Here is a 22,670-nt window from a genome sequence, read left to right as displayed (position 1 = left end):
CCCAACCAGCTGCACCTTCTCTTGCCACAGTCCACAGCCACTATTTTTATTTTGTTGCTGCTTCTTCTCTGGTTTGTCTGCATATAGTCTGGTCCTGTCTTGATCACTTCCCCTCTCCTCCACCACCCCCATACCATTCATATATAACTTCCCTAGTTCTACCTCTATACCTTTTGGTTCTTCTCAATTCAGACTCTTACCCGTTTCCACCCTTTTCTTACTAGCAAGCTCAGTCCCTTTTAAACACTGACCTCCTCACCAATATCACCCTAATCCAGTTCCATCCTAAACTTCCTTTAGTATGGCTTCTGCTCCTTGTACTCCTTGAAATCACTCTTATTAACGTTCCCAACCTCTCCCAAAATCTATTTATACATCCTTATTTCTTCTTCCCCGTGTCCTATCTCCCAGAGACCTTGATTCCCTTTGATAGTTTTCTATCCCCCTCCCCTTTTTTTTTTCTATGACAGTTTCTCTTCCTTTCATTTTTTGCTATTTTCAAGAATAAGCAGCTTGTTTAATTTTGGGGAGTTACATTTCTTCAAGGAAAGAAAACAGCTTTTCACAGATGTTTTTAGTAGTTTTAGTTGCTGGTGGTACAATATTCTAATTAGCTGAGGAGGATATTCGCTGCTCTTTTTTCTCCCCTGCATCTCTACCACTCTCACCCAGAGGTGCAGATTCCACCTGTCACCACCCCCACATCTCTGCACATCGTTGCTCAAGCATTATACACTCAAACTGTCTGAAATTTTTCGCACCTACTTTTCTGCTCATTTCCGGTTTTCTCTTCTCCTGCCTTAAAACAAGGAATAACTTGTTAAAAATGTGTTAGTTAACTTACTAATATTATCGATAGCTTTCAGAATTCCCATCTTCTCCACTATTTGTAGTTTCACACTTGTTCACTCAGCTGGCACACTGAACAGAGACTCTTGAGTTCTCCTTGACTGGCAGTTTTACTTTCATGCTGTCACATTACCTAGTGAATTGCAAAGAGTGGTGCAGCCTTCCTGTTGCCAAAACTGCTACTGATTTTAATTTTTTTAATATGTTAAAATACAAAACCCCTAATTTTTTGTGTTTTATTTTTGACAAGAGTTGTTGCATTTGTTTTAGAGCGTTTTATTTCCAAAACCCAAACTTCAGGCCAAGTTGACTGGAAAGTGTCCTTGAATTCAACTGAGTATGTTTGTTAGTAGATATCTGCATGTCAAGATATATAGATAAGAAATGTTGAAAGCTGTCTCTGAAAGTAACCTCATGTGTGTCCATTTATGTAGGGTGTTTAATTACACATCATTTAACTTTTTCTGCTATGTTAAATATTTGTATTGTAGCCATTGATATAGTCTTGTACATTATACTTCATTTACAGAAACGTACACTTCAGCTGATTTAACTAGCGCTGCAGTGAACAAGGGACTAGCCAAAGAAATAAAAAAGCGTTTTCTACTGTTGGGGCTTCTGGGCCCAGCTTGACAATACTGGCCTGGCATGAAACCAACGGCTGTGTTTGCTGCATGCTTATTCTTAATTGTTCAGTACGTTGCATAGTACTCTGGCTTAACGGACAAAACAGGAATGTTGGAAACTTGCTTTTAGTTTAGGGCATTTAGTTTAGGACAACCATGTTTTAGTCTCCTTGCTTGGTATAAGGCTCAGTATAGCGTCATAAAGATGCAACACTACCAGTTGCATGGGATTTTTCTGTTTTTTGTCTTTGAGAAGGATGCCTTTGTGCTTAGGGAAGTTGGTGTCAAGACTCACTTGAATAAGGAAATGGAGAACAGCTCCTAGAACAGTTCTTGAAGAAGCCGAATTGAATTCCAAACACCTTATCCTAAGGCTATTTATCAGCAATTGTGTGTCTGACTGTAGACCCTGTTATAGTTACAACATCTCTAACATCTATGTACGTGACTTTTTTTCAAAGTAAAATTCTCCTAATGCCTTTGGTAAATAGTAAAATGATGTGTTCTGACATAATCCTCCCAACTGTGTGTAGCCATTGCCGACACCTATGTTTTGAGCCCATTTTAAGACGAGCTAACATTTTTCAAACTAGAGCAACCTATTAAATAAAACATAGGGAAAAACCTTTTACTAGTAATGGTTGTTTTGCTTAGCTAACTGGCTATAATGTATTGGGAGTACATCTGGTACTTTATTACCTATCAGTGATCTTTTTTTCTTTTCTTTAGGCCGTTTCCTAGAAACATGATTGCTTGCTGCTCTTGATCTCACAGCTTTGTGTGAAGACTTCTTCTCTGATAATGTCAAGTTCGGGCTATCCTCCTAACCAAGGAGCATTCAGCACAGAACAGAGTCGTTACCCTACACACTCTGTGCAGTACACCTTCCCTAGCACCCGACATCAGCAGGTAAGGACCAGATGATATTACGTGAACCATTAACTCATGTAACTCAGTTATTCCATTACGTGTTATCAACTCAGTTATTCCATTTGTCAGGTGTGTGTTTCTACCAATTTAATCTAGGTTAAGGATGTTTGAAAAACAATGCAATTTAAAAATATCGGACCCAATTAAAACTAATGGGGGAAATGTATAATTATGCTCTGTCTGCTTTTAGAATTTGGCCATGGCACAAAAGCTAACATTGCTACTCTGAATAAAAAGTGGCATGTGGTCTATTAATAGTTGCCTACCAAATCTGTGAAAAATGTTAAAGCACCCTAAGTAAAGTGTTCTTAGTGTCTGTTAAGCAGTACTTCCTGTTTTCGTCTCTGTAAATCCCTTCAAGAAAGAAGAATCTTATCAGTTTCAGTATCTAGTTTGTCTGTCTTAGAAAGTGTGGAATAGTAATATAATATATTTTACATGAAAGAGTCCTCTCCAAGATAGGACAGTCTCTTCAGTCTCACTTCCTCTAGTTTTATTTTTAAAGTGTAAAGCTCAAGCATCAATATGTGTAAACCAGCCTGGAGTGATAGAGGAAATGTTTGGCCACTGAGCAAAGTGGCTGCCAAAGTTAGTTGGATAAATAGTTGGTTTAAAAGTTTTTTTGCTTAAAATGTTTGATTTTTAGGAACTGCGTGTATCTTCTGCTTGCTGGCTTGCCTTTTTTTGGAAGACAGTCAAGAAGATTTGTATGTTTCCTTTTGAATAAGTAACACATGCTCCAGTGGGGAAACTAATATAAATTTTCTCTCTTGGCAAGGAGTTTTCATCTTAACTTGAATGAGTTTATCATGGGTTGTGTATTCCAAATTCTTTTCTTTTGTTTGTTCTTTCATCTAATAATGTTTGACCATTGGACCAGATGTAGCCAGGGCACTGAATGGTGTGCATTGTCAAATACTGACAGAACAGTGCTTACAAGCGCCACCAAAACTTAGCCTAGGTTATGGCAGGAGTGTGTCCTGTTGTGTTCTCGACAGGATGCAAGAGAGTTTATCATTGCCTAGCTCCTCCTGTGAAGAACCCAGTGTGGCTTTAGTGCACTTGTGAGCAAGGGGAAAACGGGTTTACAGTACATCTTCACCACCTATCATGTCAGGGTGGCAGGGATCAGGCTGGCCATCAAAGAGAGCTTTGACTCTTGTAAGCAGTAACCAAAGCTGCTGTTCATTGACTTGATTTGCTGGCACAGATCACCCGAAAGGATTTCATTTTGGTCCTATCCTTACTTATCACTGTTAAGCTTCTGCTCTGCCCTGGAGCTTCCCCAGTGCAAGGTGAACTGTGCAGGATTGCCAGCTTAGAATTCCCCTGGTTTAGCAAAACGCTTGGCTGCTGCGTTGAGGTAGCTTTGGCTCGCCTGGCCATTGTAGCACTGCAAAGGAACTCAAGAACAATTGAGGTCCGTCCTATTAGGCTTTTTAGGTTACCAGTGGTGAGGAGGATACATCCTGTGGCTAATGTCCTCTTTCTTGACTTGTTAGAAGTGGTTTAGCCTGTCAAGCATTAGTTCTGCTTCCATATTTTCTTGAAGAATTGGATAACAATCTATAAATTAAAATAAATACGTTATTGTATGGTTTACTGTTTTAGGCCCTTCCTTCTTAGGTTATAAACTTTGGGTCAAGGATTCTCTCATCCTGTTCTGCACAGCATAAGCTTAATCTGTAAGATAAACCTACTGTCTGTAGTGGCAGTATCCTTGAGCACATTTGAGTTCTTTTGGGTGGACTGTCCCGTAGACCAGAAGTAGCCCCAGTGGGCTTATTGGCACTGTCATCAGTCTGCCCTATTGCTGCACAGAGGCAGTGTGTATACTGTTTCAGGTTTAGGAGGAGGCAATCTGCCCGGTGCAGTGCATTCAAGGTCATCACCATTAGGGCCCGTAAGTTTATCTCGTAGATGTAGTCTTAGAGATGCTACTGTAGGAAGTCTTGAGGCAAATCCCCCCCCCCCCCCCCCACACATATATGTGCTATCGGTTCTGATGGGTGGTTTATTGTGTATCTCATGCTGTTGTGCTGGCTAGGAACGTCTAGTGATATATTGGACATTAAGCAAATGTATAAGCTTGCTGAGATGTAAAGAATTACATGGTTATCTTTTTTCTTTCTTGTTTTTTCTTTTATATAATGCCTTTGGAGCCCCCCTTTGTCAGAGGATGTACAGAAAGAGGGAAGCGGTTTGGTAACTGGGCAGTTTAATGCCATGTGCCCATCGGTGCTGATGCTAGTTTGAAGAGCATCCTGTATTTATGCTATAGTATAAGATGATAGTATTTTTCCTTCTCGTTATATCCAGTCATATTTGGAAAAGTTTTATTCTTCTGGAGAATGCATGTATTGTACTGTCAGTTTAGCACCTTTGCAGTTGTTTCCTGTGTATTTCTAGCAACTAATTTCTTGAACTACTGGCGCCAGGGACTCATGTCATACCATTTGGAAGCTGGGATCTCAGGCTTTCAGGTGGCACAGAGCTTTTAGTTCTTGTAATCTCTGATCTTAAATCTGTGTCAGACTTTGGTTAACAATGCTTTTTTGGCCCTGGTCCATGACAGAGTATGTCAAGCCCTGAGCCTCAAAGTAGTGCAATTTAGTACCTGTGTTTTCCTGCCAACATATAGATACAATCTGTTTTTTCCCCCCAGACATGTCTGGAGTACAGACCTTCACACAGAGTGGAGACACAAATTTTGTTTCCCTTCTGTTGTGCCTCTGCTTCAAACAGACCCCTTCCCTCCCTTTCTCTAGGCAGTGCCTTGTCAGATGTGGAGGCATGCCCCAAATAGCTTTGAATTTCTATAACTACTGTAGGAACAATTTTTGCAGCGAATCTTCAACAACCTATTACTTGGGTAAATGGAAAAACTGCCATTTTAAGACTCTAGCTGTTAGTTTGTAGCAAGGCTATGATAATCTCATGTTTGTTTTTTAAGAATAATTCAGAAACCATGATTCCTTTAGCACTTTTTAGCATTCTTGGTTCAGTCTTTGATGTCTTTGAACGTTCATTCTTGCTGAAGTGTCAGAATTATTTTTTTGTATAGGAGTTTGCAGTTCCTGATTATCGTTCTTCTCATCTGGAAGTCAGTCAGGCAACTCAGCTTTTGCAACAGCAGCAGCAGCAGCTTCGGCGACGGCCTTCCTTGCTTTCAGAATTTCACCCAGGCTCTGACAGGTGAGGGCATCCTGTCTTTAAAATGTTTAAAGATAAAAGGTATCGGTAGCGACACCTTTTAAATGAGACTTTTGTATAAATTGTGTATTTATAACTAAAAAGTTTCAACAACTTTTGCTTGAGAACTTGGCCTTATGCTCAGTGTTCTCCATTAATTAGGTGTTGATCTGCTATGCTGTTTGACATCCTGGTAGGCCTACTTCATTTAAACGAGTGGCATAATTCTCAAGCCCCATGGCTTAAATAAGATGTATCTTTCACAGACAGGAAATGATGGTTGTGCTTCACTTTCCCTGTACCTCCCTCAACAATGCTTTCTCAGCAAGCAACTGAGAACCCAAGGGGATATTACAAACTAGTATTATAATAATATTCTAGGCAAAAGTGTGCAAGTTTTTGTTTCCCTGAGCTACACGGGTGAGGAGGCTTATGCAGCAACACTTAAGAATCACCATTGTTTCAATATTGGTTTTTACATTTCTTAGATTCTTCTGGAATAAAATTCATAAACCTGAATATGTAACCAAGTATTTTTCTGTAAAGGAAAGAAGCATCAAAGTGTGGTGCAAGAATGCAAGCTAATTGCATTGTCTGTGTGATGGGATGGGGGGTGGGGAGAATAAAAGGGATTTGTCATTTGGTTTTCTTGGAAGTCACTTTACAGTCCATTTGGAATTGGTTGCTTTTGGAACAATTTTACCAGGTTTTTTTTTTATGCCAGTTCTGCCTGCATATAAGTAGATATGGGTTCTTTTGGTTTCACTGATTTAACTGTGGACAAGTAGAGTTGAGAATTATAGCTTGTTGTTGCCATGAATTTGTCTTGCCAAGTCAGAGAAGTTGGTATAATTTAATTTTTTGTTCACTCACAGGTATAATTACATTCTGATGTACAGATTTATGCATATGCTACTCCTTGCAGTAAGCTAAAAACTGCTTTTCTGTTTTGGTTATATGCTAAACTTCAAATCCAGTCCATACCTGATTGCTCATTCTGGTCCCAGTGTAGTGAGGGAGCCACTGCTCATCATTATTCTGGTGATAAATACTGTGTAAATACTTCTCTGGCTGCTAGTTAGAGTATTCCCATAAATAAGTGCATAATCGTGGGTACAGGATTAACCTGTTGTCTTCATGTTTCATCTTCCTGAAGATGTCAGTTGGATTCAGTTAATGTTACCCAAAAAAAGAGTGGCTGTAAGGCCTTTTGAAAACCCTATATCAGGTAACAGAAGTACAAATACTGCTCTGAAATTGTGCAAAGCTCATTTTTTAGTCTTGGCAAAGTACAGGAACTGTCATCTCTTCTGTAAAATACCCTGAATAGGTGATAAAGCGTGAGAGAGACCTTTTTTGAGACCTGGTGCAAAGAAATCTAATGAAGCTGCTCTTTTACTTCAGAAAATGAACAGGAGTCATTTCCAAATAACTTTCAACTCATAGCAGAAATGCTAGAGTGTTTGTCACAGCTGAATTAGAGAGGGAGTGATGAAACAAGTTGCCAAGTAATCTTTGTTTGCTTTTATCTATATTTGAAACTTTTTCAACAGGTAAAAATGAACTCATTGAAGTGCTGTGCCTTTCCATCATTCTTATGCAATGCAATACTAAACTAACCAGTCTGAATTTTGTTCTGCTTTGCACCAAACCTTTCTTTTAAACACACTTTTAGCAGTGGTATAAACTTCTGTTACTACTTTGGTGTGATGGGAATCTATTTTAAATTGTCCTTTTGTAGGTTGAAACGAACTTGGTTATGGTTAGTTCTTTAAGTAAAAAGCCTTATGCTCTCAGGCGTATAGGTATATTTTATTTTATATAATAAAAGCTTATGCTCTAGAATTACACATTTAAAATTTTTGTCTCCTCACCATTTAAGCTTTGAAATATTAAGTGATTTAGTAAAGGGTGATGAATTAAACTGAGCACCAAATAGGGTTCTCTTGGATAGTAAGTGCATTTAAAAAATCTTCCATATTTTAGGCCTCAAGAAAGGAGAACTGGATATGAGCAGCAGTTTCATCCAGGTCCATCACAGACAGATCATGATTCTTTGGACACTAAGCGTCCACGTCTTGAACAAGTTTCTGATTCCCATTTTCAGCGTGTCAATACTGCTGCTGTCCTACCTTTAGTACATCCTTTGCAGGAGGGATTGCGCTCTTCAGATATTAAGAAGGTAAGATGATTTTTATTGTCATAGTGAAGGCATGGGCTAACAGCTTAAAAATTCAATTGGATGGTCATTTTTATTTCAGAGATTACTATAGTGAATAAAATAGTATTCAAATTGAGTTGTCAAGAAGGTGAACAGTTTGTAATCAACATTTGGCACATTGACTGTTCACTGTGTGGTACCTGGTTGTGTTAACACACACAGCTTGCAAGTTAAGAGTAGAACTATTGTTAGTCATGTGTTTTGAAGATGAGAAAAGGCATTTTGTTCAGTTGCATAGTATGTTTGCAGGTTCATTGTTTCTAGTACAGAATTGTAGAACATGTAACTTAAACCAGTCTTAAGTTTTCAAGAACCATGGTTTAGATTTTTTACTGTTTTCTACCACTGGGTCTTGACTGAGAAAGCCACTCAGACCTCACCTGGAAGACCCTGAGTACCCATATTTCCACTCATTTAAATGGGAGTGCAGAGAACTTTGTACATGCCAGAATTATACTCCAAGCTTTCAAGCAGTTTCTTTTAAATTTTTCTCAACAAACCTTCAAAATGCATGTATGCACATGATTTCTGAATGAGCTGAGCTCCCAGTTTGTTTAATGGAATGTGCCAGGTGCTTATCATCTAAAAAAATCAAGGCATTATTTGTGGTGCCTCTGTACGTATGGTTTCAACAGCTAAAAGGCACCAGATTTTTAAAATGAGTAGATTTTTATATTGCCATATTTATTCTGCTTTTCATAATCTTTGTACAGTTTATATGTGTGAACTAAAGTTAGGAAATCATGTCAGTATGTGATTTCTTAATAACTTGCTCTGCTGCATTGTAAAGATAAGATCAAAGGGGGATTGGAAGAATCAAGCAGATGCACGCAGTGTAATGTTTTCACTTAAATGTGAATGACTTTTATCTAAGTATTATACTGACATGCACCTTCTCAGTTGTATGCAATTCAAAGTACCTTGAAGGAAAATAGAACTAAAGCACATAATTTGTTTCATTGAGACTGGCTTGAATGAGGGATGCATTTTCCAAATTAGTCATGGCTACATTCAGGGTTTCATCATATTTCACTTCAAAGGTTTACTCAAATGTTCAGTGCATGCAAAATTGAAGATAGGCCCTAACATATTTTTGCTGAAATGTAAACAGTGGCTACATTTTTAGGATGTATTTTAACAGGGTAACTTCCTGATCTTTTCCTATTAATTCAGGGTTGTGTGAAATTCAAGGCAACTATTACTGTTTAATAATTTGGGTATACTTTTTCAGTTTCTCATTTGCTAGCTGACCATCAAGTAAAGATACCCAGAATGGAATATTGTCAGAACCGTAGGCATTTGTTTAGAACTATCACAGTGCTAGTGATGTACAAGACAATACTATATACAGTTGAAAGATCTGGTTCATTTACAGTTTGAGAACTACCAATACTTTAGCAGCATACTACCACGTGTGAAGATAAATCCATGCAGCTGACTTTTTATCAATTATTTTATTTTAGGAACCAGCTTTTGGAGGCAAGCATGAAGGGCCATCCTCTCCCATCCCTGGTCAGCCATGTGGAGAGGACCAGAATGCTTCACCTTCAAAACTGTCGAAGGAAGAGCTTATACAGAGCATGGATCGTGTAGATCGAGAAATTGCAAAGGTGGAACAGCAGATCCTTAAACTGAAGAAGAAGCAAGTAAGCAAGCACCTATATACCAATTACAATTACTGTTTCTTTCTTTGTTGGCAAAGGGCAACATTAAAATAAGATACAAAGTAAATGAACCAAACACCTTTTTTAAAATGTATAGGCTAAACTTATGGTCTGTTAAAACCTCTAAATGGATTGAGTGTAATATTCTGGTTCATAAATGCTACCCTCTTTACAAAGTCCTGGTAAAAATTATCCTGAAATGTTAAGAATAAATTACTGAAATGGAAGAATTTCAGTAGGATTTGAATCTCCAGCTCCTGTTACCACTGTTTCTTCCCCAGTCCCCCCCCCGCAACTCTAGTGGTGTACTATAGTTTATCAAAGTCAGCTTTCCATTAATCACTTTGCTTTAAAGTTGTCTTGACTGGTAGCAACAGAGTGGGTGAGTAAGTTTTCAAATCCAATTTTGTCTCATGGTCCTGCAAGAATTAATCAGCCTTGCACTTTAATGAGCTGGAAAACAACCTGAATTAGATCAACGAAAGAGCATGTTACTGGCCATCTTACTTTTTGGCCACTTTCTCCCTTTCTTGTGTACAAAATGAATGAGTACTGTGGTGTCACAGCTTTTTGTGAATATTCAAATAATAATAAGACTACTAGCAAACTCCTTACTGAAAAAGTGTGTGAGACCTCTGAATTTCAGTAAGCTTAAACTTTAGACTCAATCCAACTTGGTATGCGAACATGTTTCATGTGGTATTTTGTGAAGTTTTAAAAGCTGATTTTTTTCATGTAATCCTACAACATGATACGTCATACCTTGAAATGTATTTTATTCTTTTATGTTGTATTTCTGGCCTGCACAAGGGAAGGCTATTAAAGCATAAAAATGAAGTTGCCATTGGTTTGAATACATAGAAATACTTTGGGATGAAAGGCGCACACAAGTGTAGTTCCTGTGAAAAATAAAAGCACCAAGTATCTGGCTGGTTGATTCCCTTTAAATCTCTCTGTGTTTTATTTTTGCCATGAAGTGTCATTTTAGAGTGGGTATATTTCTGTGGAATTTTAGGATGACAGTAACTCTTAAGAAGATAGCAAAGATGGTGGCAACCAGAATTTAAAATAATTTATTCTAGCGTATTCTTGGATTTACCATATTTGGGGATTGTTGTGCTGCAAGAAAGTTTGCAAAATTTTGTGTAACTTAAGTATTTTTGGTTGAAAGTTTAAATATCGGTCATTTGAATCAGAGTTGGTTGTTTGACAGTTCAGACTTAGAAAGAGTGACTTCACTAATATTAGTGTGCACACAGTTTTAAAAGTCTCACTTTGGCATTAAACCCTGTTCTGTCATACCTTGCAAGTTAAATAGTGAAATGACAAGCACATCAAACTGTTGATCACATGCATATTTTATCTCTGGTGACTAATTACTGGTTAGGGTAACGTGGTGCGGATGGCTGATTTTCTTTCTCTCGTCTCTTAGCAACAACTTGAAGAAGAAGCTGCTAAGCCTCCAGAGCCAGAGAGGCCTGTCTCCCCTCCTCCAGTGGAACAGAAACACCGCAGTATTGTCCAAATTATTTACGATGAAAATCGGGTAAGCTTTTTATTCCGTGTATTTATTTATTTTAGGTTGATTGACTGAGCATGATTATGCATCTTATCCATTATGCCAAAATTCATTATATCACAGTTCAGCTTTGTAAATATGTACAGTCTTTTCACTTCTATCATTGGGCATTTTGATAATTTTTTTCAGTCAAAGTACTTTGTCATTAAAAAAGAAGTTATTGTTTGCATGAGATTTTCTTTCCTGATCTCCAAATGTTTTAAACCCAGAAGGTGTCTAGAAAATAGTGTATGAAAATGAGTCTTCGACTCCTCCCCCTCTTCACCAGATTTGTGCTTTGATATGGTTTTAGTGCCTCGGGGAATTTGATCTGAATTCCCTCTGTTTACCAGGATTTGTGATTAGTTTCTCATTTACATTTGTAGGTGAGTAAATCTGGGTGTGTCATGTGGTTTTTATGCTTTTTATATAAAATCTGAGTTCTGACACCTCATGGTTTGGGAGAGTAGATGAATGAAAGAATGAAATATTTGGGCCAACTTCAAGAGATACTTGTGTTGTGTAAGTGGCTAATAAGGTACAGTAGTTGAGAAATGCCCTTTTTGTACCAGGTGTGGTTCCCTGCACCCCAAACTTCCTGGACATCTCAGAATCCATTTTCACCCTACCGCAGTTCTGTGGTTAATTGACTATGTGGGGAGTGGGGTGCCTGAAGGTTTCTTCTTGCTTGGGGTAGTTATTTGGGTAAATAATTAATGTGGTCAATAGTGCTTGACATTTCCTCAAAGCCCCATGAAGTCCCATGAAGCAGTCCCATGAAGCAGCATGCACAAAAATTAATGACTCTGAATACATGTAACGAATAAGTTAATTGGCTGTTCTGGTTATCAACCAGAGATTTTTAAATAAATTCATTTTGGCCACTGATGGCCACATGCTGAACTTGCTTTGGACCACTCTGTCTTCTGTGTCAGTCAGCAGACAGGGAGAGCCGTTTTGACGTATGGTTGAGAGTGTAACATCATGTTTGAGCAGTTAGTCAGTCACCTTTGCTGTGTCTTCTTTTGCCTGACTTGCTCCTCGGGTTACAAAGCTGTCTCCCATGGAGAAAATGCCAAAAATGAAGCATTACTGAACTAGGTTTAAAATTACTGAGATTTGCTCAACTTTGTTTCTCCATTATTTGTTAGTTAGGACATTATGAATTTAGCAGTGTCAAGTGGACTTCTGACTTCTAGAAGAAAGTTAATCTTCATTAATTTTTTCTACGAATAGCACTGATTTACACTTTGATGCAGAAAGGTACCTCTTATTGCTTCCTGCTTATTTCTAGGTACCTCTTCCTGTTTTGTTTAAAAAAACAACAAAAACCAATATAAACACAGGGTGATCAGCAGGCAAGAAACCGTGACTTAAATAATCAGAATTTAATCTTGTTTCACGTTTATGCTCTTTGTTTTCCGAAAAAGAGTTTGATTGTGATTGGTTTAAAATTGCTGAGACTTGGCCAACTTTGCAAGGCAGGGACTGTGTTTATTTTATGGCTTCTGCAAAGCTAAGAATATTGATGCCCAATACAAATAGTTGTGTTCTCCAGAGTTCAGATACTGTGAATTTATTTCTACAACACTTGCTAAACAAATGTTGTGACTGTGTACATAATCTTTGTTTGGGTATTACTTTTGCTACAGTTGTGCAAGAAAGTAGTTTTCTTTCACTACCTTGGTTAGAAATTGGAAGCTATGTTGGAACAGATCTTGGGGCTTTTTTTTTTTTTTTTTTTTAATGCTCAACTCCAGTTTGATAAAATTTAGCTGAAATAACAGGGGTAAAGTTTAGTCCCAAAATGTGTTTTCAAACCACGTAAACCATTTTTACCAGAGTAATACTATAACATTTGCCTGATATATAATTACTTTCCACAGCTGTGGGTTCCAAAATGTTTGTCAGTTTTCTAGGTTTAGAGTAACATGTAGAAAAGTAGTAAAGTTTAGCAGAACATTCTTTCTAAAAATAATCACTTTCTTGCTTTGTGTGCGCTTGCTGGCATGTTTGCCCCTTGGGACCTCATGTAGACGTACTTATAGGGAGGACATGGCTTAAAATTAATGTATTGGATAGTCTTAGTCTGTCTACCAAAGCAAGTCTTTGGAAGGATGGATAGAGATAACAGAGTCTAATTCAGCTTCATGTTTTTATAGCTTCATGTAATATTATAAGTGAACGTTTTGTAGTGGCTGTTCCGTTGTAAGCGCTGGTAGGACAAAGTCTGTCTTGCATCTGCCTTTCTTTCCTTTGGTTTTTGAGTTAATGTTGTCTTAAGCTAGCCTTTCTAAATTATGCTTCTCTGCTATGGAGAACTTTTCTCCTCTTTGGGTAAGTATGTGTAGGATTTCCTCCAGTGCGATAGTTTATTTTTTAAATTTTGAAGAGGAGAGTTCCTACTCAGAGGGGCTTGCAATATAGAGTTACCAAGTAGATTGTGTAGCCATGTACAGTGTATGTATGAGTTTGCCAGACTCACTACAGACAGGATGGTTGAAGTAGGCTGACAGACTTAAATATGGAAAGGATAGAAATTTTGCAGATGAGTTCAGGGGAAGATCTTGTGCATTTTTTACCAGTTTGCATTTTTAATGTTTGCAACTGCTTTACTATTTATTTAGACTGTACAAACTGATCTCTTACAGAAAAAAGCAGAAGAAGCTCACAAGATTTTTGAAGGTCTTGGTCCAAAAGTTGAACTAGTAAGTCCGTCCTGCCTCTGGCTTTTTATGTATCTGGCCCTGTGCCTGTCCACTTCTGGACATCTCAGACATCAGCTGATGGGTGCATGCCTGGGGGACAATCAAGTTGCAATGCACCAGAAAATGTAAAGTAGGCAGCACGTTATCATTTTAAAAAAATACCCTTTTATAGTCTTGTTCTGTACTCACTAGCGTGGAAACAAGTCCAGTGTTTTTAATGTGTTTACCAATTTGCTTTGTAGCCACTTTACAACCAACCGTCAGACACAAAGGTGTACCATGAAAACATCAAAACGTAAGTATTGGAATTTGTATTCTTGCCATAAAAGCCCTGGAGCTAAACAGTGCTTTTTTAGAATTAAAGTTTTTTTTTACTTTGTCAGTGTTACAAAGCAAATATTGAACTTAAAAGGACCTTTTCAATTTTGTTTCTAGTTTCTAGTTCATTTAATGTACTAGTTTTTGTATACAAGTCAGTGCTGCAGCAAATAAGTTGCAAACACTATAAGAGAAGGAAATACACTTCCTTTCAGAATCAAAAACAGAATGTTTTAGGTATTGTAAAAGATATTTTCTCCAAAACTGAACATTGAGAACAGAGTAGTTTAAAAAGACTGTCACTTCCTTCCTTGAACATGTTTAGCAACTTCTAAAACCTTCCCTACTGGTAATAAAAAGTAGGAGTTGTCATTGTTGTACAATGCTGTTGTGCTTTCTGTGACGGGCTGTGATTGCATACTACATTTCTCCATTATTTGTTGGTTAAGACGTACTGAATTTAGCAACATCAAGTGGACTCCTGACCTCTCCTAGAAGCAAGTTAATATTCATTAATTTTTTGCCATCTTTCTACCAATAGCACTTATTTACACTTTGATGCAGAAAGGTACCTCTTATTGCTTCCTGTTTATTTCTAGGTGCCTCTTCCTGTTTTGTTTAACAAAACAACAACAAAACCAGTATAAACACAGAGCGATCAGCAAGCAAAAACCCAGAACTTAAGTAATCAGTTACCCAGTACGCAGGAGGATGCGCGATCTAAACAGTCAAACAACTGTCTAGCCTAGCATCCACTTACTGAAATTCTAAATTTATAGATTGTATGAAGAATTGATGAATGATGGCCATTTTATTGGTGGTGTGAGTTAAACTGATTTTGGGCAGAAATTCAAATTCAATTAAGGGTAAAAACTAGAATTTTACAAATTAAGCAAAGCTGCATTAAATGTATTGGATACATAACCTTTTTCATACTGAAACATTTTGTATTTAAAATGGTTTTATTAAAGGAAGTATCTAGTTTTTTTAATGGATTTGCTCTTGAAGGATACAACAAGATTTAGAGCAAGTTATTTAGAGCTTCCCATACCTAGTTTTTATTCACAGCTTGGAATAGGAAAACAAGCTTCCTGTTTTTTCGGGGGGGTTTTTCCCTTCACTCTTAATCGATTTCTCAGTTTTGGATGAACTGTTGTTGAACTCGGCTATGAAATGAAGGAAATGTGCTTTCTGCACCTGCAGAGGAGGCTACAGCTGTCAAAAGCTAGTTTATTCCTTGAGTAAACACGGTTTCCAAGAGCTTAGCTAATGCGTTCAGTGGGTTAACTTTTCTTTAAAACTTTGTCAGCACACATGTAGTTCTTTAATATTTTTATTTAATTAAAAAGATTTTAATTCATTAGACCTCAATATTAAATTCTCACAAATCATGTTTGATTTTGTTTTCTTTAAAAAAAGCAAAGTGAAAGAATATGTTGTAACTAAAACTATCAATTAAAAATAGATTTTATCCAGCTTGTTCTTTAGCGTGCCCAATCATCTCAAGTGCCATGCCTTCTCAGTACTGGCATTCTCGACTGGAAGGCAGTGATGCCTTCCCTCCTGCCCCATACAAAAACATAAGTAAAAAATAAAGGTAGATTTCAAATGCTCATGTGGTTACATCAAAATGATTAAGGATTTAGCTCCACATTTCTAGGGATGTTGTGGAATAACAGTGTGACCTTCAACTTACAACAAAGCAACCTGCGCCTCTTTCCAAAATACTCTTTCAAGATTCCTGTTTCATCATGTGTTATTCCAGGGTTGTATGGCTACCAAACAAGGTTTGCATTCCTTTCAAGTTGCATTTGCTTTTCTAGTACACCCAACTCTTTGATGGCTGAGTACGATAGCATGATGCTACTATTGGCAAGACAGTGTTTGTGTCCTAGGCAACATGAGAGTAATCTTATAAATCTGTCTTTTGTGATTCTTGTATTCCCTATTCTCTTTCACCTGTACTGTAAGACCAAGCAGTTGCAAACGTAGCCTAAAGATGTTTGGGCAAAACTATGTTCTTATTCTTGACATGGCTTCCAAAGAGACTTGTCGTATTAGTACCAAGAGTCTCTCATATTGCCACATCGCTCTTAAGAGTGTAGCTATGTGGAGGCAGTGCAGTTGAAGAGAAGAGTTATTGTAGACAAGTAATCACGTTTTAATGTGGTGGTCATTTTAAGATTTGAGGTTATTTCCTGATAGTCCACATTAGACAGATGCTAGGAGCTTACATTGGCAGATGTTAATTAATGGGGTATTATCCTGGTTTTAAGTCAGCTTGAATACATAACTTTGTTTTTTGTCTAACATCTTCCAGATCAGAAACCCTACCATGGCTCATTAGATTATGTAATGACACTGCTAATTAATTCTTTATAAAGTCCACCCAGAGACAATCTCCAAGCCAAAATAATACTATCCTTTCAAGGGCTTTTGTAAAGTCACTTAGTTACTGATAAATGGTTTTTATGTGAATATACCTGTTGTTAGGATAGACTGTACAGTGAAATTATGGCTGGTTGGTTGTAATATGAAGGGTATTAAAAGGCTCTCTTCTGAATTGTTACATTTCTTGTGAATTACAGAAAAGAGCTATTTCCACTGAAGTGTTATTGATGGTTCCAAAGAGCTATTTTATGAGTGCTTAGGATGCTGAAATCTCGTAATACTTTTAGATTGATGCTGATGATACCATTATATACATTGTTAGTGTTTACTGATTTGCTTTTTGTAGACAGGTGCACAAATTAAAATATGATAGTATCGCAGGTGTTAGTGAGAGGAAACGTGGGGAACGAGTAATATACGGTTATGCAGGTACTATGTACTGATTAACATAAAGCACCAGGGAAAACAATACTTGCTTCTTTAAAAAAATTAAAAGAATGAAGTCGACTGAAGTTTGAGACTCAGTTCAGTTTTATTGAAATAATAGCTTGGTTCTGCAAGGAGACCTGTATCTCTTTTCAGCAAGTACTTGTGTTGGCATTGATCATGCAGATGCTTGAGGTTTTTTTAGCTTCACCAAGAGCTTGTATCATATAGTTGGCTTAAAGCTGAAGCAAACTTAAGAAATAATTGAAACCTTTGATTTGATACCCAGAGTGGAACATAAATACTCAGTTCTTCATTTAAAATTAATCTGGTGAAGGCAATGGTTACAAAATTATTTAATGTCCAGTGTCTAAAAAACTCTTTGCATGTACATATATGTATATGTACTTAAAAAAAAATTGTTATGAAAGAAACACACAAGGCTCAAATTAAATGTTGTGTAGGTTATAGCTTTTTAAACCTATTTGTTTTCTTTATTTGGGATGCTTGTTTTGGAACAAAAGCCACTTTGTTTTAAAAAGCTTTAGAATACTGAGGTCTCAGGCTGGAACCGAAGATTTTATACTTTCTGGCTAATAGGGATTAAAGTCTAACATTGAGGAACCCAAGTTGCTGTGAGAGTTAAAGTAAGTTTACAGTGCAGTGTTCAGAGCACTCTGGTTTATTCCCATGTACTTGCTAAAGATAAAACTGCTTATACAATCTGCTGTGATTATTAGCTCTTTAATTTTCCTTGTAGATATTCTTAAAGGTTTCAAAGTTAAGAAATAAAATTTTTGAAATCCCTCCGTTTGCAACCTAGTTTTTGCCTAGTTGCCATGATCTCTAAAGAGTTCATATAGTAGGAACTGGGAAGATTTGAACATAAGATGACTCATTCAATCAACTTTTTTTCTCACATCTGTCTAATACTACATTTGGTCCCTTCTTTCAGAGTAGCTTGCCTAATTAAGTAGGTATTTGTTTGTTTTTCCACTGAGACACTCTGAATAAACTATATCATTTTACGTAGTTGAATTCAGTCCCATACTGTGCATAGTACAAAAGTACTGTGTCTTGAATGATGTGCTATTTGTGAGGCAGGTGGGTGGGAATTTGCACTTATTGTGTTGGGGCTGCCTAGTTTTAAAATTTTGTTCATCTGGTAGTCTAACCCAAAGTGCTCTAAACTACTGGAAAAAACCCTTAAATAGCAATGTGTTGAGACCTTTACTCTAACTGGAGTTCTGGCTTCATTGTAAGTCTTACTAATAATTTGTCTCATTTTCATAATGCAGAAGACAAGGATTTTTGCTGGTGATAGCTTTAATTGGACTAACTGGATTGCCGGAAGGGATGTAGACAAGCTTTTGGGTACCATTGTATACTTCCTTAGGTCTCGGTAGTAAAAGTTTGTAGTAAGGCATATGTTTTATACATGAGAACAGTGGTTCATGACACTTGTAAGATAATGGGCAAATGAGATCCTGAAAAATATCTCTGAATGAAGAAGATAAAACTACTGGAATCGAACCCTCAACCAAAATCAGAAGCTGTCTACCAACATCATTTATGATGTTCCTGCATATGCAAGTTATGTAGTGTTTAAGAAACTAGTGTGAAATCGGATAAGGTTACCTACGTTGGCAAAATTGCAATGTGAGGGAGTTGCAGTGGTCCTTCATTTGCAGGGTACCATCTTTCCCAAGTTCAGCAAATCACCTCATCTCCTTCATGGATAAAAAGCTCATGCTTGCCTAGGTTAGCCAGGATTCTCTCTGTTTCTTAGCAATTCCTTCCTTCAGGGATATCCTTTGTTGTCTGGAGCAGGATTTTACTTTATCAAACATTTTCTGGTGTGTCAAAAGAAACAGCATCAAATGTAAGGTCCCTTCCAGCCCCTAGCAACTATGAAACTATGAAATGAAGCAGTCTAGTGCACAGAAGACTTTACAACAACTTTAAGAACATTTTAAGGAATATAATTTTTCTGAGCTCTTGGATGTTGTATGTGAACATGTTGGTTAAATTATGGTTAATATTTTTTCTGATTTTGTTTTCTAGAAACCAGGTGATGAGGAAGAAGCTAATTTTATTTTTTAAGAGAAGAAATCATGCAAGGAAACAAAGGGTAATGCTACAGTGCCTTTGCGTAAATCAGAATAGTGACTTAAACCCATTCGACACCAGACTCAAATTCTTTTTTACATTAATGTACATCAGCTTTAGAGACCTGCACGGTTTAGGCTGATTTTCATATTCACTGCATGCTTGTCTTCAGAATTATTTCAAGAGAGTGCATATAGAGTAAGAGAAAGGGGCTGGACATAAATTCTAACTAGCGTAAGAATGAAATGTTTTTTCGTCACAATAAGCTCAAAAAGAAAGCAAATAATTACTAATTAAGGCTTTTTGAGTAAAGACCAGACCAAACTAATTAGTGAATAAAGTAAGAGTCACTGTATCTTGCCAACAGCATTTTTCAGACTAAATGACAAGGTTGTATTGTCCACTCCAATTTTATTTTCAGTGTAAAGTAGTCTCCTCTTAACTTGCCTTTCCCTGTAAATTTAGGTTAGAATGCTGTCTGGAAACTGGTAAAATCTAAGATAATTAAAATGTTTACAGTATTTCACTTTTCACGCTTATGCTTTCTACATACTTTTTGCTTTTAATTTAGTAAGAAAAATGCAAGTAAACTAGTCAGTCTCTCTCTCTTCATGTTGTTGCATAAAGCAGCAATGTTTTGGTTGCAAACCCGTGGAAAAGTGTTTGAATTAAAAGAATTGTTTTCAATGACTTTCATCTCTTCATCCAGAACCTATAACTAAATTATTTGATGGTGTCATCCAAAATCATAACAATGTGCATAAACCAGAATGAAATAGCTAAACATAGAGAAGAGGTTTTGGCAATGAAGAAGCCTCTTCTCTTCCTCCCTGCCTAAAACTGAGGGCACTACCTCTTCAGAATAGACCGGCCTCAATTTAGGATGAGTTTCGAGTATCCATTTCTAAACCCTGTGGCTTCTGTACAACATGTCATAGCTCGGAGTTAGCAATACACTGATAACTTGGTGTGTTTGTTTTCAGCTCTCTCTTTTTCCCCTTAACTTTAAAGGAACAGAAGATTTGTCAACGTTATGATCAATTGATGGAGGCATGGGAGAAAAAAGTTGACAGGATAGAAAATAATCCTCGTAGGAAAGCTAAAGAGAGTAAAACAAGAGAGTACTATGAGAAACAGTTCCCAGAAATCCGAAAACAGAGAGAGCAGCAAGAACGATTTCAAAGGTAATGGCATGCACTCTTGATTTTGCTTAAGGATGATCTTCTTGCTCTTAAATTTTGTCAAATGCAAAACATTTGTTTCATGACAAACTATTTCTATTCCTCTCCTGTGCAATAATTTGAAATGTGGCTTTTATACCCATGATTTCCTAGACAAAGTGAAATGTCAGCTTGTTTTATATTTGAATGCATGCCCTTGCATGGTTACTCATGTTTCAAGGCATTGAATTCAAGCTTCTTTTCACCTCTCAAGAACCTTCATAACTTCTCTCACTGCTTGTCCACTCTTCCCTCACATCTTGCACTGCCCCTTTCCCTTCTGCTTAGTGACTTCCAACCTTGATTTGTTTTTTAGCTTTTTACTGGCATCTCTGCTTCTTTCCACCTTGTCCTTTGTTCCATCTCTTTCCTTTTTAAATCTGTCATGAAATCCCACCGACTCAATACATGTAGGAATTGATTAATTAAATGATGGCTGCCTCAAAGAGGTAGGTTATTGTCAGTTAGACGACCTGCCTATGTATTTGCAGCAGGGGGTATACCTTCATTTTTTAATTATTCGTTAGCATGGGCAAACTGAGTTCAGATCTAGAAGTCATTTTATAGCCAGTATTTCCCTGTCAGTAGGTACCTATATTACTCCTTTCTGACTCATGACCACTCAGATTCCATAGCCTGAAGTCAAAGCATAGAGTTTACTTGGGGTTTTTTTTAGTTAAATTAAAGGTTGTTATTGAATGACCTTTTGTTAGACATACCATGTTTTTTCAGTCAGGAAGCTGTGGTAACTGACATTAAGTGAAATTATAATTATAGCTCCCTGCTGTTTAACACTTGGTAGGTCAAAATTAAGCAAGGAAAATTATACATAAATAGTTTTAAGAAGTGTACAATGTAAATCATTCATAATTATAAACATTTTTCTATAGGTCTGTAAATAATCTTTTAATTTTAAAAAGCTGTGTTTGAAAGAATACCATTTGATCAAAATTTTCAGTTGCACCTTAGTTCTCAAGAAGTGTGGAGACAAATTATATATGCAAATTTAGGCTTTAGATGAAGAGACCCATATCTCTCAACCTAATATAGAACTCGTACCATCATCTTTCTTAACCCCTAATCTATGTTTTGTGATCGCATGCGGGGTGGGGGGGGATTTACGGAAAAAAACTTCTTATAGTAAAGGGCTATATTCTATTTTTTTTTAAAAAGATCTTTTGCCTATGTTTATATAGTATCAAGTGTGATAAATTCCCTGGCAGTGATTGGGGTCCCTATGTATTACTGCCCAGTTTGTATTAAGAAATGGTTTATTTATTTGTTTGTTTATTTTAGAAATAATGTTGTGTCATTTGACTTTCATCAAAACTGTTTTTAGTGATGGGAAAGGCCCATTGGATATTTTGCTAATCTGCTTGTCAGCCCAGGATTATTCCCTGTTGCACTTTTTTTGAGTGCTGAAATTTAAAAAAATACTGAGTTTATGAAGGGATCTGCATTTTATAATAATGAGTTAGTGTGATGTTCTTAAAATTAGAGATAAATAATTGAGAAATGATTCACAATTATTTACTTTCTTTCCCTTCACTGAAATGAGCACTGGTGACTTATATTGGTACCTGGAATGACTAAATCTTTTCTAGGCAAGTGTGTGTGTGTGTGTGTGTGTGTGTGTGTGTGTGTGTGTGTGTTGGCAGGTGCAGGGAGTGGAACAAGAGCAGAGGGGAAGATTTGCAAAATCAGTTTCTCCTACTGAAGTCAGTGCTAAACCTCTTATACTTCCTGTATTGACACAGGCAGTTCTGCTGCCTGTCACCTTGTTGAATGAGTCCTTGCTAGTCATATTTTAAAGTGCACCATGTAACTTAGATTGGGTATTCTTTCAGCCCTTCTTCCATAAAAGATTGGTATCTCAGGTACTGGGCTTAAATTAACTATATTTAAATGATTTTAAATGTATTCTTTTGTACAAAATATCAAGACATGGATCTTTTTTCCCCTTCACCCCCCCTCCCCCTTCCCTTTCCTCAAAATCTAGGGTTGGTCAAAGAGGGGCTGGTCTTTCAGCAACTATTGCTAGAAGTGAACATGAGATTTCTGAAATCATTGATGGACTCTCTGAGCAGGAGGTGAGGCTGTTTTGTGTACTTCATTTTATCAGCGCAGCAAATAATTTATAACTCTTCCTTTAGATACTGAAAAACATCTTTGAATACATGTGTGTGCACTCATACCCCCTTCAGATAGTTTAGTTTAGGATAGCATCTGTGAGCCTTCTCCTGAAAAGGGTGTTTGCTCTGTGACCTAGCTTTCTGTTAAGCACTTCTGTCCTGGCATGTCACGTGGACTGTAACTGTCCTATTTCTCCCCACTTCTAAGGCAAATAGGATTTTAAGATGTAACTTTTTTTTGCTTTTAAAATATTTGACTAATGTCCATAATCGTGAAATTCATAGCACTGTTTTGTCATCCCTTCAGTTAATACTACTAATTTGGG

At 37.1% G+C, this 22,670-nt stretch overlaps 1 protein-coding gene across 5 annotated transcripts in view; it reads left to right on the top strand.

Moving 5' to 3' along the window:
• NCOR1 (nuclear receptor corepressor 1) overlaps window positions 1-22,670 on the top strand; it is a 100,478-nt gene that overhangs the window by 19,648 nt on the left and 58,160 nt on the right. For all 5 annotated transcript variants that reach the window (XM_059717485.1, XM_059717488.1, XM_059717487.1 and 2 more), the window contains exons 2-11: window positions 2,205-2,384; window positions 5,470-5,600; window positions 7,584-7,779; window positions 9,282-9,464; window positions 10,915-11,028; window positions 13,692-13,748; window positions 13,991-14,043; window positions 18,948-19,014; window positions 20,004-20,176; window positions 22,212-22,302. In XM_059717485.1, the coding sequence (XP_059573468.1) occupies window positions 2,277-2,384; window positions 5,470-5,600; window positions 7,584-7,779; window positions 9,282-9,464; window positions 10,915-11,028; window positions 13,692-13,748; window positions 13,991-14,043; window positions 18,948-19,014; window positions 20,004-20,176; window positions 22,212-22,302 (1,173 nt within the window). In that variant the 5' untranslated portion in view covers window positions 2,205-2,276. The remainder of the gene's footprint in view (window positions 1-2,204; window positions 2,385-5,469; window positions 5,601-7,583; window positions 7,780-9,281; window positions 9,465-10,914; window positions 11,029-13,691; window positions 13,749-13,990; window positions 14,044-18,947; window positions 19,015-20,003; window positions 20,177-22,211; window positions 22,303-22,670) is intronic.

Source organism: Alligator mississippiensis, chromosome 14 (genome assembly GCF_030867095.1).
Source record: "Alligator mississippiensis isolate rAllMis1 chromosome 14, rAllMis1, whole genome shotgun sequence".
In the NCBI taxonomy this organism is placed as follows: Eukaryota; Metazoa; Chordata; order Crocodylia; family Alligatoridae; genus Alligator; species Alligator mississippiensis.
Note: the sequence above shows the minus strand (reverse complement) of the source record. Positions and strands in the feature narration are given on the sequence as shown.